The sequence below is a fragment of the Leptopilina boulardi genome, unplaced genomic scaffold (assembly GCF_019393585.1).
Source record: "Leptopilina boulardi isolate dan_hultmark-lab unplaced genomic scaffold, ZJU_Lbou_2.1 LbouV2_221, whole genome shotgun sequence".
In the NCBI taxonomy this organism is placed as follows: Eukaryota; Metazoa; Arthropoda; class Insecta; order Hymenoptera; family Figitidae; genus Leptopilina; species Leptopilina boulardi.
The window spans coordinates 992,764-1,008,840 of record NW_026137776.1 but is presented as its reverse complement, the minus strand read 5'-3'; the positions used below and the strand labels follow the sequence as shown (position 1 = coordinate 1,008,840).

Below are 16,077 nucleotides of genomic sequence, written 5' to 3'. Positions count from 1 at the left end.
TCGCCCCAGCCCAAAAAGTCAATGTTCTGGGATTGGCTTCATACTTTGGTAAATTGCACAGAAAAAACTTGGACTCATTTTTGTTGCAACTCATTTTCTTTTGGGTATCGAAATGAGTATGGGACAAACTTCATGTTATTCAAAATGATATTGGCTGGAATTTCAGATTTCTAAGTTGGCATCATAAGCAGAGTAATTTTGTATTTCAATTATTGTTTCTAATATTTCAACAACACCAGAAAGATTATTTTGACCAGTACGAATATTTAGAAGTTTTTAAATAAAAATTATTTATTATTATTTACGTAGATAATAATTAATTTCATAAGTTTTTAAATTTACCGCTATTATTTAAGTTGGCAGTACCGTTCCTGTTGTCAAAACACATGTTTTCATTTTTCTAACCTAAAAACATATTTCCTTTATTATTTTATTACGCGATTACAAGCAATTTTTAATCAAATATATTAAGTCTAGCGTGTTATTTACTTCTTTGTAATTATTATATTTCATGTTTTTGTGCAAAATTATTCGTTATTTCACAATATTTTTCCATTTTTCTTTTTCTCAAAATGAAACTTGCCTGTTTCATTTTGATACTTTTACCTTAGAACTCGAAATGAAACAACCAGTTTCATTTTTGTTGCGAATCAAATTGAGTATAGAATCTATACTCAATTTGAATTCAGGTTTTTTCTGTGTGTTGTCCTATATGATAGTAATAAATCCCTAAAATATAAATTAATTAAAAAAATATTTGTAGAAAGTAGAGGGGGTTGAAGTTTTGACGTTAAGGGTAACATTGTCATTTTCAAATCCGTATAACTATGACAAAAGTTAATGGATTTTAATTTATCTATAATGAATTTTATTGCATTTTTCACGTACTTTTCAAAAATGTATACAAAATTTAAAAAAAAAAATTTTTAACCTCTTTTTTGTCAAAATCAACCCTTATTTTTCGATTTTCACCCCTTCGGGAATTTTTTTTTGTTTTTTTTTTATTTTCATTGGAAAGCTGAGGTTTTTTCCCATGAGCTATGTAAATATGAAAATGGGACAACAATAATTTTGTGAGAAACATAATATTAAATTAGGCGGTGCCTATCTAAATCCTCAAAGATGATCTCCAGGTACACCCCTTATCGGCACCGCCTATTTTAATATTCTGTTACTCACAAAATTATTGTTGTCCCATTTTCATATTTACATAGCTCATCGGAAAAAACCTCAGCTTTCCAATGAAAATAAAAAAAAAATACCCGAAGGGGTGAAAATCGAAAAATAAGGGTTGATTTTGACAAAAAAGGGGTTAAAAATTTTTTTTTTTAAATTTCATATACATTTTTGAAAAGTACGTGAAAAATGCAATAAAATTCATTATAGATAAATTAAAATCCATTAACTTTTGTCATAGTTAAACGGATTTGAAAATGACAATGTTACCCTTAACGTCAAAACTTCAACCCCCTCTACTTTCTACAAATATTTTTTTAATGAGTTTATATTTTAGGGATTTATTACTATCATATAGGACAACAATTTACCAAAGTATGAAGCCAATCCCAGAACATTGACTTTTTGGGCTGGGGCGATTGAAAAAGAATCTCTCATATATATATATATATTTAATACAAATATTTATTTGTAACAAATAATTATTATTTAAATCAATTTGTATTTGTTTCAAATACAGAAATTATTGGTTCAAAAATACAAATTTATTTAATTCAAATAAAAATTATTTAGTTGAAGTAAATCATTATTATTATTATTATTATTATAGTTTAACTGTGACATTGTTTTACTTTAATTATATATAAAAACATTTGAAATTTATATTATCCGAATTTTCGTTTATCCGAACCCGGTCCTGTCTAAGTTAGTTCGGATAATCGAGGTTGCACTGTAGTTAGGAAAAAAGTTATTTAATAATAATTATTTGTTTAAATAATAATTTAATAATAATAATAACTATTATTTATTATAAATTATTATATTTTACACAATTTTTTCAATTATTTAAATAACATTAAATAAATGAATGTTAAAATAAAAATTATTTTTAAATAGGGTCAGCCGGGGTAAATCTGAACGCTAATTATTTCAGCTTAATTAAAATTTTAAAAAATAAATTAGACATGAGAATTTTTACCTCAGATCCTCTTGAAGAGATTCTAAGTATTATCCCATTTTTCGTTTGTTAATTAGCAACAGCATAAACAAAGATAACAAGTATTGCAAAAAAGATTGAAAATCAAAGATGACACTCTTTCAGTATTTTGTCTCGTATTTGAAGAAAAAGAAGCTAAAAATTCATTTTATTATTTATAATTGTTTGTTATTATTGAAACGTTAAGCGAAAGGTAAAAGAAAAGGGCTAATATGTAATTAGCATTCAAATGATCCTTTATTAATAAATGGTGATGTTAACTGTTCGAGTATCTTCGAACTACTGAATTACAAATGTAAAAAGAAATAGAGGGCAGCATTGAGTATACAGGGGTGTAGCTTGAAATAAAATATAAGTACATTTCCAATAGTTATGAATACTAGAACAGAAACTATATTTGATTTTTGCCTTCTGTAAAATTTTATTAATAATATCAGACCGTTCGTATTTACCCAAGAAAATTGGAAAACTGGGGTAAATCCGAACGGTATTTTTAATAATTTTTTTTTACATCAAAGCCACACAAAATTGTTTTTATTTGATTACACTATTATTTTAACATTATAAAAGTACATAGAAAAAAGTTTTTCTTTCTATACGTATCCTCGTTAGTAATTAATAAGCAAAAACTTAATCTCTGTTCTCTCGAAGGAGTGTTTCAATTTTTTTGCCAAATGGTTTGTTGAAAAAAGTTTTTCAGGATCTTAATAAAATTTGGTTTTTCAAAATTCAAAATGGCGGACGAGAATTAAAAAATTCATTGGATTCGCTCGAAAATTGTTACTCGGGGGGTTTCAGGGTTAGCAAATTTGATCATTTTTAAAAATAAGTTTTAGGAAAGTCCGCCATTTTGAATTTAAAAAATTTGACTTTTATTTTTGTATTTACATTCAATCACTCCAAAATACTTTCTGTACCAAGTTTTGCAAAAATCCGTTATGATTTGATAAAGTTATTGAAGGTTTTAATTGTGTAAAATGCATTTTAATTTTTAACCTGTTTGATTTTTGTATTTATCCCGGACAGCACCGAAACTTCCCTGAACCTTGACTGAACCTCGCTTGACGAGGTTCGGGAACTTGAGTCGCGAGGTCCAAACGAGGTTGAATTAATTGTTACGAGCCGAGTTACCTTTTATTACGCAACTCTAAAAATGTAATATGATTGGCCGGATTCTCTTTAGTTAAATCCTTTAAGAAGGAAGCGGGAAGGTTTAAATAAAAGATTATTAATTTCCGATACAACGGAAGGGAAACCCGTTCAAGGAAGAATAATTATTAGTTCTTCCTTCGAAGGTAAAACCCTGTAAATTTATTAATATAATATTTACAAAGCTGACTAAGGAGTTTAGAAAACAACCTTTCAAGTCAGAGTCAAGATTAGAACTAACTTAGAGAGTTTTTGGTCCAGCGGAGTCGCTCTCCGCTTTTGGTCCATTTTGAGTTTGTGCGCATGCTTCACTATGGAGCGTATTCGCTACTCCTATACGTGTATCACTTCACTAACACTTATCACATAGTTCTTAAGTGTTACTTATACGTTCACACATACATAAGAGAGATTATACTTATTCTCTCCCATCATACAACATACTATTTATTAAAATATAATAAACATTAATCATCACAACATTATATGGTTAATCCATAATTATATTATTATAATATAATTATAACAATATTAAATTATAATATTCTGATAGTCAATTATTAATTAATTAACAATATTAATAACGCTTACATACAAATGTGTAAATATACTAAAACATGTGCATAAACAATTATTTAATTATTTATTGCTTTCTAATACAAAGCATTTCCGTTGTAGACTTTCGTTTATTGTTTAGCCCGTACGCGACTTTTCTATTGAAGGTAATAAAAGTCCGTGTCTGGTCAACATGTGTTTAGTGTCCCTTTTTTTTATGGAAAGGATCACATTTTTTCAAGTGGTTTTTATGACGTTCTAGGATTACATTTTAGAATTGAAATAAGAGGAAATATGTGAATATATTTTCTCTTATTTATTTGTACTGATTTACGACATTTCTCTTTTAATCTTTTATGTTGCTAAAAGAAATACGATATTGAAATAAACTTAAAAGTTCAACAGAAATACTTTAGAATTAGTCATGCTATTTCCTTTATGTGAAAACTCTATTTTATTTATTATGAGAAAATGTTAAGAGTATTATAAAATGTTTTATAATGACACTTATTTTAGGTTATTTAAATCGTAACTTTAATCATATCGTATCGTTCATTCGATACCTCGAAATGATTCGAGCGAGAATATAGTCGCTCGTTACACTTTCCCCCTTACGGAAATTTTCGCTAGAAAATTGAAAAATAAGAATAGTACAGATTGTCAAAATTTATTGATTAATTACAAAAAAATTTTATTGTAAGAAAAGTAGAATTAATGAAACAATAGTTATACAATTTTCTGAGCAAGGTATAGTTGATCAGCTATCACTCTCCCCCCTAAGAGAATGAAAAATTATATTTCAATTCATTAATTACACTCAACAATAATTTGACACTATGTATTGTTTAAAAATCTTTACTTTGTTTTAGAAATATTTCCAAATTCAAGATAACTATTATTTTCCTCGTCAAAAATAATATTATCATAATTTATTTGTTAATTTAATATTGTTAGAAATATTTCCAAATTCAAGATAACTATTATTTTCCTCGTCAAAAATAATATTATCATAATTTATTTGTTAATTTAATATGGAAAGAAATATTTCCAAATTCAAGATAACTATTATTTTCCTCGTCAAAAATAATATTATCATAATTTATTTGTTAATTTAATATGGAAAGAAATATTTCCAAATTCAAGATAACTATTATTTTCCTCGTCAAAAATAATATTATCATAATTTATTTGTTAATTTAATATGGAAAGAAATATTTCCAAATTCAAGATAACTATTATTTTCCTCGTTAAAATAATATTATCATAATTTGTTTGTTAATTTCATATGGAATCTCACCACTACAAGGATCTCAATATCCAGCATGGTTGAAATTGGTGCACAAACCATTCGGTTCTATTTACAATTTCGTGGCTGCAGTCCACCTTACGATCTCATATTAATAATCATATCGCAATTTACGATTTCGCAGATTATCAATCTCACATCGCAAGTAATTTGATTATCCTCGATAATCTCCATGCTTGTGGTCTGGAAATGTCCATTACAAATGACTTTGTTTAATTTTTTCTGATTCGCTATCACCGTTACCCCAGTGAATGTCTAGAAAAACTGCCTCAATTAAGTAAACTCTTTCAAAATCGTCCAAGGAATTTTGTGGATGAACAGGTGTACAGTTCACCTTGTTCAGAGGTTTAGGATAAATATCGTCATTTTAATGTTATGTAATTAGTGATACCTCGCAGAATTTCTCACACATTTCACAAGGATCACACTACAACGAATCAGCACAAAAATTAATTTAATTTACTCTATTTCGTGATTATATTTACTCAAACGATGACGCCATCGGAGTAACCTTTAATTTTGATTTTTCGTTTTATATAATTTGAGAATTTGAAATCGCGCATACGGATCTTGATTCTAAACTTTTTAATATTCTTACAAAGCAATTTTCAGTAGAGTGACCTCTCTGTTTACAAAAATCGCATTCCGGTTTAGGATCGTTACTTTTCGATGAATTTCCGTTACCGTTTTTCTCGTTATTATCATCTTCATCATTGTTTTCTGATTGATCATTGTCGGATGATTCTGGTTCCGCGCGATCTGGGCAATTCCGCGAATTATGTCCAATTTTCCCGCAAGTAAAACAATATTTGTTTTTACGATTATTATCAATTTTATTAACCGTTTTCGATTTTTTTGCTTCGCGATTAGAATTATTTATTTCTATTTCGTTTGAAGGAGCGCTACGTTTACGTACATTGGAAACATATTTTTCTTGTTCTAATGCAATCGTTATTGCTTCTTGAAGATTAATCGGAAGACGTAGGTTAACGCGAAATTCAATATTAGGAAGAAGTCCTTGAGTAAAATATTTTGTTATTAGTTTATCATTTTCAGTTAATTTTAATTGTAAATATTGATGTGAAATATCTTTTCGCGAAAGCTGAGACAGCTTAAAAAGTAATTTACGTGCTTTTGCCGCGTAGTCGATTACCGATTCGTTATCACCTTGTTGCAAATTGGTGATTTCACCTAAAATCGTTCCATAATCATCTGAAAAAGAAAATGATTTTTCTAGTTCTACTAAAAGTTCTCCAAGTGTATCAACTTGAGAGTGTAAAATAAACTCTGCAGCCTTGCCCGTAATTTTCTTTAATACGAATTTTAAAAGAAAAGGTTGCATTTGAGAACTTGTATTTTCTACCAAATACGAACATTCTTGAATAAATTTTTGAACCGGAATATTTTCTCCATCAAATTCTGGTATCAATTCAACAAAATTTTTCAAGGATGAAATATTATTATTAATAAATTGACCCGACCTTTCTGAATTTATTTCCGCAATAGAAGGAGGGTGCGATTTTGACGTTGATGATTCCGAAGGATTTAAATTTCTTTTATTTTGTAAATGCTGACCTACTATATCAGCTATTTGCAAAAGATCATTTGGATTAATGCGATTCATTAATCCTTGAGATTGTTGGTAATCATAGGTATTCAAATGGTTTTCATAATTTACAATATCATCGTATTGTAATTCATCATTCATTTCATCATTCGCATATTCTTCCTCCATATCTTCCATATGGGGATGAAGATTATTTCCTTGTTGACTTTCAGACATTTTAATTTATTAAAATAAAGCAAAACAATTCCAATAATTAATTTCAAAACTATTCAAAATAATTAATTATTCCAATTAATTTATTCAAAACATTCGCAAATTTCAATATTAGAATAATATTTAAATTTAATCTTAAATGAAATAAATTAATCATCAAGGAAAAATCTTTTACAATTTAGCAGTCATTCATATAGCTAATATCTAAACAAACCTTTTGTAGATATTCTATTTCACTACACTGAATTTAAATAAGATTTCAATAAAATTTTCGGAAATGACCCTTTATTCCTCTATGAGGATTCACTACCGCACAACACAACACTATTAGCAGTTGAACAGCAGGTTACAGCTTTCAGGAACACAGGATCTCAGGAACTTATACTGCTCTTCAGGAAATCAGCAACATTTATTTATTCAGGAACTTATACTGCTCGCCAGGAAATCAGGAACATTTATTTATTCAGGAACTTATACTGCTCGCCAGGAAATCAGGAACATTTATTTATTCAGGAACTTCAGGAACTCAAAAGATTATATTTTCTTTTCCACTTTTAGTTTATTATTCACTTTGAATAAAAGTTTTTATTCAAATAAAATTTATAATTTTATGTTATAAAACTGTCACTTTGAATTTTTTGTTTTCAAATAATGTTTGTAGTTTTAGGTCATAAAACTGTCACTTATTCAAATTCCCGCACTAAAGGCCGGTAACGAGCCCCCAATTTATGTTACGAGCCGAGTTACCTTTTATTACGCAACTCTAAAAATGTAATATGATTGGCCGGATTCTCTTTAGTTAAATCCTTTAAGAAGGAAGCGGGAAGGTTTAAATAAAAGATTATTAATTTCCGATACAACGGAAGGGAAACCCGTTCAAGGAAGAATAATTATTAGTTCTTCCTTCGAAGGTAAAACCCTGTAAATTTATTAATATAATATTTACAAAGCTGACTAAGGAGTTTAGAAAACAACCTTTCAAGTCAGAGTCAAGATTAGAACTAACTTAGAGAGTTTTTGGTCCAGCGGAGTCGCTCTCCGCTTTTGGTCCATTTTGAGTTTGTGCGCATGCTTCACTATGGAGCGTATTCGCTACTCCTATACGTGTATCACTTCACTAACACTTATCACATAGTTCTTAAGTGTTACTTATACGTTCACACATACATAAGAGAGATTATACTTATTCTCTCCCATCATACAACATACTATTTATTAAAATATAATAAACATTAATCATCACAACATTATATGGTTAATCCATAATTATATTATTATAATATAATTATAACAATATTAAATTATAATATTCTGATAGTCAATTATTAATTAATTAACAATATTAATAACGCTTACATACAAATGTGTAAATATACTAAAACATGTGCATAAACAATTATTTAATTATTTATTGCTTTCTAATACAAAGCATTTCCGTTGTAGACTTTCGTTTATTGTTTAGCCCGTACGCGACTTTTCTATTGAAGGTAATAAAAGTCCGTGTCTGGTCAACATGTGTTTAGTGTCCCTTTTTTTTTTATGGAAAGGATCACATTTTTTCAAGTGGTTTTTATGACGTTCTAGGATTACATTTTAGAATTGAAATAAGAGGAAATATGTGAATATATTTTCTCTTATTTATTTGTACTGATTTACGACATTTCTCTTTTAATCTTTTATGTTGCTAAAAGAAATACGATATTGAAATAAACTTAAAAGTTCAACAGAAATACTTTAGAATTAGTCATGCTATTTCCTTTATGTGAAAACTCTATTTTATTTATTATGAGAAAATGTTAAGAGTATTATAAAATGTTTTATAATGACACTTATTTTAGGTTATTTAAATCGTAACTTTAATCATATCGTATCGTTCATTCGATACCTCGAAATGATTCGAGCGAGAATATAGTCGCTCGTTACATAATGTTTAAATGTCCGCGCATAATAAAGGTCAGTCACAGAGGTTGGCTGAATATTGGATTTGAATTTCTGTTAAATATTAAAATTAAAGATTCTTGGCATATTGTGAGGGGATATTTAAGGAAATTAAAAATTAAAAATTTGTTAAATGTAATCGTTAAATATTCTGGAAATTTAGAAGGAGCATAAATATAAAAATAAAATATTTTTTAGCAAAAAATTATATAATTTTTTATTTTAAAAAATTATTTCTTTAAAAATCGTTTATAGAGAATAGATAGAATAGAAAGATAGAGATAGAGATATAGATAGAAAGATTTGTAAATAAAAAGTACAAAAGCCAACAATACCAATCAAGAGAAATAAAATGTGAACGTCCAAATGAAAAGGTACCACTTTGTCGATTACAATAAGGATTATTTTTGCGTGAACATTAATGCAAATATCGCTCTTATTGTAATCGACAAAGTGGTACCTTTTCATTTGGACGTCCACAAATATTTTTAATGTAAAATGCATGCCATTAAGATATATTTTTCTTTTATTTTTCTATTCGCATGAATTTTACATAAAAATAATATTTAAAAATTTTCCTCAAAACTTTATTAGTTTCTTAAATTTTTGATTTATTGTTCTTTTCAAATAAACATATTTTCTTAACACAAAGTTTTTAAGAAGTAAAAAGTTTTTTCGTAAACAAACTCATTTTTAGCTTTAAATTATTTTTAAAACCCAATTTATTTAACACGTAGAGATAATATGGTGTCAAAATGACACCAGAAAAATTTTTCGCCTAGGTCTCTTAAAATTGGTCTTTCAAAACCTAAATTGCAATTTCTTTTTACATTTTTCAATGTGAAATAATTTTAAATGTGGAAAAACAGTATTAAATTTAATAGATTAGATCTTTAACTAAAATTCAGTTACAGAATTGAGTCGAAGAATTAAGTGGAAGGAAAATGCAACTGTTCTGCTGAGTGGGGTCCGCTTGACCCCACATGACCATTACGTTATATGATAACAAATTTTCTCTTAAAATAATTTCTTTTTAAAATATAAAATATATAATATATATTAAAAAGTTGTTTTTAATAAACAATAAAATTATAAAGTAAATGATTTTATCAAATTTTCAAATAATATTCATTTGTAATATTTTATTAAACAAATTATTTTAAAAGAAAATTTGATGCCAAATACTAATTAATATTTTGAGTTTTTTGGTCAAAGTTGTAGTAATGTAATTAAAATTTTTATCCAATTTATCAGTACAAAACTCTCCAGAAAAAATATGACAATAATTAATATTATTTATTAAAATTTGTTATTAATTTTATTTATATAAATAAAGAAAAAACTTTTTTTAGTAATTTTAAGTTAAAAATGAGTTTGTAATAGATATACGAAAAAAAGTTTTACTGCTTTAAAATTTATTTTAAGGAAAATTTTAAATTATTTTTTTATGTACAATGCACGCGAATTGAAATATAAATATCTTAATCGTATCCATTTTACATAAAAAATATCAGTTTATTTTTCTTAATATTGTTGGTTTTTTATATTTTTTTTATTTAAGTATATTTCTAGTTCTACATTTCAAATTTACGTATTTTTGAAAACAAAGTTTTAAAGTAGTAAAATTTCTATGTTTTTTAAATATCAACATTGTACAAACTTATTGAAATCAAATTTCATTTGTGTCGATAGATTTTACTACCTAAACATTTTTTATGTCCAAAAAACAAATATTTCTTTAAGTTCAAAAAACCGAAGAAACTTTTAATTAAATAACATTTTCCTAATTCAAAAACGTGAAAAATTTTTTAAGTTATAATAGAGAAAAAAATTGTAAGTGCCTTAAGCACCTCAACAGTTGAAGAGAGATATGAATCTCTACAAAGTTCACGATTTCACCAATGAAATGAATTTAACTTAGAAAAATTCCAATAACTTTTATCTTCAGCAATTTCTCAGTCCAAGTTGAACTTAGAAAATAACATTATCTATTTATGAAAATTTTTCTATTTTCAAAATTTGAAACAAAAGACGTCTTTAGGACATCTTAACCCTCTCCCCTGTCCTAGTGACCGTTACCGACAAAAAACAACAATTCGGTCGTCTGGTGGGGACTATGGGAAATATATTCTATAGCGCTGGAGTGGAGATAATCCAGGACAGGGAGAGGGTTAAAGAAATCTAATCCTTAGGACGTCTTTTGAATAAGTGTACCCATTGGTATATCGTCGATTTTGACCTCTTCGATTTGGCTCAAAATTTTTTTACCATTTTGTACCCTTCAAAAAAGAGCTCATGATTTTTTAAAAATTTTTTCATTAAGCCGTTTACGAGATATAAATTTTTCAAAATTGAAGAATTTTCATGATTTTATATTTTTGTATACCTACTCATAAATTCCTTAAAAATGCATCAATTTTGAAATTTTTTTCAAAATATGTGTTTTTAACTGAACTTTCAAAAATTTCATGCAAAAAATTATATTATTAAAATTTACTATATTTTTTATAATTTAAAAGTTAAAATCTTGTTTTTAAAACTATTTGTGTCCTTCGATTTTTTTCAAAAAAACTATTTCCTTTTACAAAAATTTTAAGCTCCTTCTAAATTTCCAAAATATTTAACGATTACATTTAACAATTTTGAATTTTGAATTTCCTTAAATATCCCCTCACAATATGCCAAGAATCTTTAATTTTAATATTTAACAGAAATTCAAATCCAATATTCAGCCAACCTCTGTGACTGACCTTTATTATGCGCGGACATTTAAACATCAACTCAACCTCGTTTGGACCTCGCGACTCAAGTTCCCGTACCTCGTCAAGCGAGGTTCAGTCAAGGTTCAGGGAAGTTTCGGTGCTGTCCGGGTATATATGATGCATTATTACATAATAGGTTAATTATCGTATTTTTTTTTTTAGTTTTTATATAAGTTTAACAATTGCAATACTTTAAATTTATTTTCCCTAAGATTTTTCTGAAATACAATGGCGTTCGTATTTACCCCGGTATTTTAGGAAAGTTGCAAAGTATCGAGGTAAATACGAGCGCTAAGTTTCCTGCGATTGTAATTTACCAAAAATGTTTGCTACCCCATAAAATTGTTCTAATGGAAGTAAAGTAACAACTTCATGCACCAGAATACCGGAAGTATTGTCTTTTAAAAGAAAAAACTTATGTTATTGTTGAAACTTACTAAAAGCGTTTGGATTTACCCCGGCTGACCCTACTACGTTTTAATATTTTCAGAAATTTATTTTGATCACAGTATGAGAAAAAACTATTTAATATTGAAAATTAAATTTATTAATTTTAGATGCTCCGTTTGAGAAATTATGATTCTATAGATTAAAATTTGTATTTATTTGAAGTTTTTAATACAAAATCCTATTTTCTACACAGCAAATTAAATTTTTTGTTTTAAATATAATAACAGTGAAAGTAGCGTTAAAATTTTTATTCATATGTACCTTTTTATCGATTATTATTTCTTTCGTTAAAATTTTACGCTTTAGTGAAATTTTACAAAAAAAATTTATTATTTATTGTATAAAGCGTTGAAAGTGTGTTTATTTTTTTCTTCTCTTTTTTGCCGATAAGAAAACTGCTCCGTTTTTATTTATTACATTTTAGTTATATATCATTTTATTATTCTGTAGATTAAATTTTTTTTATTTATTTACAGTTTCTAATAAAAAATTCTGGTTGTGTGACATAAATGTAAATTTTTTATTTGAAATAATAAAATCAAAAGTATATGATGTATTTTTATTATAATAATATCTATAAAATGTAACACACATAAAAGAAAGAAAAAATGTGATTTGAAATATTTCTATTATCTATATATATATATGTAAAAATAAAAGATTTCATAGTTTATAAAAGAAAATCGATGAACAAAATTCTCAACTCAATATTTGTTTTTATAATACGTTTGAGTTTAAAATTTTATAATTGTAAATGTTTGCTTTAGACTTTATTCTATTTTCCATATTCTGCTTTTCATTTTTATTTTCCCACTGGGATTTATGAAGAGCAAAAGAAAGAAAGAAAGTTTTGAATTGAAAATTGTGAAATCTTCCAGCTCTAAAGTAAATATAAGATTTATACAACAAAAAAATATATTGTTAATTATTCTTTTGTTTGATTTTACATTAGAAAAATTTTTTTAGTAAAGTCGAGGTTAATATGAAAATCCTGGATTATCTGGAAATCTCAGGGAAATTCATTTTGATTCATGGAATTATAGAAATATCATGAAATTTTTTTTTTAAATCATAAAAATTTATTTTTATTCAATTTCTCCACTATAGGTATAGTATGTATATTTATTTGTTTATCAGAAATGATAAAAATCAAGTTTTTAAAAAGAAATCAAAAAACATCCGATATATATTTTTTTTATATTTAAATCAGATTTATTTTATTTACATAAAATATTTATATTTTTATCAACGGAAAGAACATTTTTCAATAAAAAAAAACTAAAACTGTGCAACAAGTCGTCATTGAAAGTTGTTGATTTTTAAAAAGTCAATAAATTAGTAATATATTATATATGCTGTAAAATATTTCAATATTGGTTTTTCAAAATTGTCCAAAAATAAATGTTTTGATTTTTTAATAGTCAATAGAATTTTTTTTTATAGAAAAAAGTTGTTAAATATTAGATAAATCAATCCATTTGAAAATATTTTAAAAGGTTATACGACAGTTTTAATTATATAAAAATTTTTAAAAACTCATTCCAACGCGGAAAGTTTCTGCGAATTTCTAATAAATTTTATTTCGAAAATAGTAAAATTTACTTCCTGAAATAGTAAAAATTATTCCGGAAATAGTGAACTTTAGTATTTCTAGAGTAAAAATTTTCAGAAATGCACAGAAACAAAATTTGCTTTTGTCCTAATTTGAATTTAACTGAATTGTTGTTTTTTTTTATTTTAATTAATATTTAATCAAATTTGTATTAAAAGAAATTTTAATTTAATCAAAATTGCATTAATGAAATTTTTTTATTTCAACAAAATTTTATTTATTTATTTTTTTTTTTGAAAGAATTTTTATGTTATATCAAATTTCCTTTAAATAGAATTTTTATCATTTTTATTTCATTAAATTTTCATTTAACCAAATTTGTTTTTGACAGAATTTTTATTAAAGTACATTTTTCAATTTAACCAAAATTATTTTGCATTTTATAGAATTTTCATTTACCTAATTGAATTTACTTTTTTGACACAATTCTCATTTGACTAAATTGCTGATAATTATAATTTAATGAAATAAACGATTGTAGAAATGGTTTTAATTGATTTTTAAAAAGTCAATAAATCAAAATTATTAAAAAATAAATGTTTTCATTTTTGAAAACGTCGATCACTTTTAATAATTTATATAGTAAAATTTCTCAAATAAAGTAATCGATACCTTTTTAAGGGGAGACATCAGCATTTACGAGTGATACGAGAGATTTTAAAGAATCATCATTAAAAAAGCGTGTAAAAAAAAATTCAATATTTAAAAGGAAAGATTCATAAAATTTTAAACTCATTTAATTATTTTCGAAATTATATTTCTCTTAACATACAAACTGAATTCTTCATATTATTCTATTTTAATTTTTTTTTAATTTATAATTTTTTAAATAATTTATAATAATTTATTTTATATACGTAAATTTTTGACTATTGAAATACCATTTCAATTTTATTAATTAATTATATTATTGACATAAAAATTTGTTGAATAAATATAATTCAAAAAGTCATGTTTTAAAAATTTGTTTATTTTTAAAACATATAAATAACTTTAGATAACATGTCAGTAGAGTATTCTCCAATACTGGCCAATAGATTAAAAGATAAAATTTATTATTTCGAATATATATATATACAAAATTGAATGTAAAAAATATAAATTAAAAAAAAATTAATATTAAAGCCCTGATTTGAATTACAGATTTTTTAGCCAAAAATTAATTGAATAATTAAATTAAGATAAAACTTGAAAAATAATTTTGTATTATTATTATTATTATTATTATTATTATTAAAATTATTATTCAGGGTGTCTAGCGACGATCTGTAATTCCTTGAAAACCTGGAAGAGTCCTTGAATTTTTCATTCAGGTCCTGGAATTTTCATATTTTGTGTAAGAATTTTTTTTCCAACCGCGTTTTCGTAAACGTTTTTATGTAAATATTCTTATACAAAATTCAGGCCTCGGATTGCACGACTTTTTCGACTCGTTTCAATGAATGAGACTATTTTCAACTTAATTTAATAAAATGTGACTTTTTTGACTTTTTCTAAAACATTTTTTTAAGAAAATACACGTCTTTTTTAGAATAATATTCACATCTTCCTAAATTGAATTATTTAAAAGAATATTAACTAGAATTCTTCACAAAATTAATTATATTTAATAATAATTTTTATCAAGTTCTTTAAAAATTACATTATTTAAAATATTTTTCAATTGTAAGTCCTTTTAAATTCAATTATCTATAAAATACCTAGATGTAAAAAAATTCATTAATTAAAATTTCCTGAAATTAAATTATTTATAAAAAATTTTATACTTGAACTCTCCAAAAATTCATTTACTTTTAAAAAATTTTAACTGAAATTTTTTCAATTTTCAATTATTTTTAAAATTTTTTCTAAATTCATTTTTTTTTTTTTTTTGAATAATATTTTAATGAAGTTCTTTGAAAATTTCAAACATTTTCTAAACTTTTGAATACGAACAACTTGCATAAATCATATTTCAAACATTTTTTTTTCTTTTTTCAAATAATTTTAAATTATTTTTTAAAATTTGTCCTATACTGAATTGAATTCTTGAAAATTTGTTTAATTCTGAATGAAGCTGAAGTACGCAACATTTATGATAAACTATTTTTAAGGAAATAATTTTTTAAAATGATAAATTCTATAATTTTTTGCCTAAAAAATATTTTTTGTAGTTTTCTATTAATCAACAAATTATAAAAAAAATATTTTTTAGGTAAAAAAAATTATAGAATTTTTCATTTTAAAAAATTATTTGCTAAAAATTGTTTATCATAAACGTTGCATACTTCAGCTTAGTTAAAATGAAATAGTAAGTGAATAAAATATCTTAAAAATATCCCTATGAAATATTTTTATTAAGAAAATAATAAA

General features: G+C 25.1%; 2 protein-coding genes across 2 annotated transcripts in view; one reads left to right on the top strand and one right to left on the bottom strand.

Annotated features, from left to right (window-relative positions):
- LOC127279648 (IDLSRF-like peptide) overlaps nucleotides 1–16,077 on the top strand; it is a 51,642-nt gene that overhangs the window by 32,198 nt on the left and 3,367 nt on the right. The gene's annotated exons all lie outside the window — the stretch shown is intronic.
- On the bottom strand, nucleotides 4,529–8,921 carry LOC127279645 (uncharacterized protein PFC0810c-like). The gene is made up of 2 exons (XM_051302132.1): nucleotides 5,175–8,921; nucleotides 4,529–4,653 (listed from the first exon to the last, which is right to left on the bottom strand). Exon 1 carries the CDS (start codon nucleotides 6,964–6,966, stop codon nucleotides 5,716–5,718), a length of 1,251 nt encoding a protein of 416 aa, XP_051158089.1. The 5' UTR covers nucleotides 6,967–8,921; the 3' UTR covers nucleotides 4,529–4,653; nucleotides 5,175–5,715.

Bases quoted from the DNA above. Each gene is read 5' to 3' on its own strand.
- LOC127279645 (XM_051302132.1), bottom strand. From the start codon at position 6,966: ATGTCTGAAAGTCAACAAGGAAATAATCTTCATCCCCATATGGAAGAT.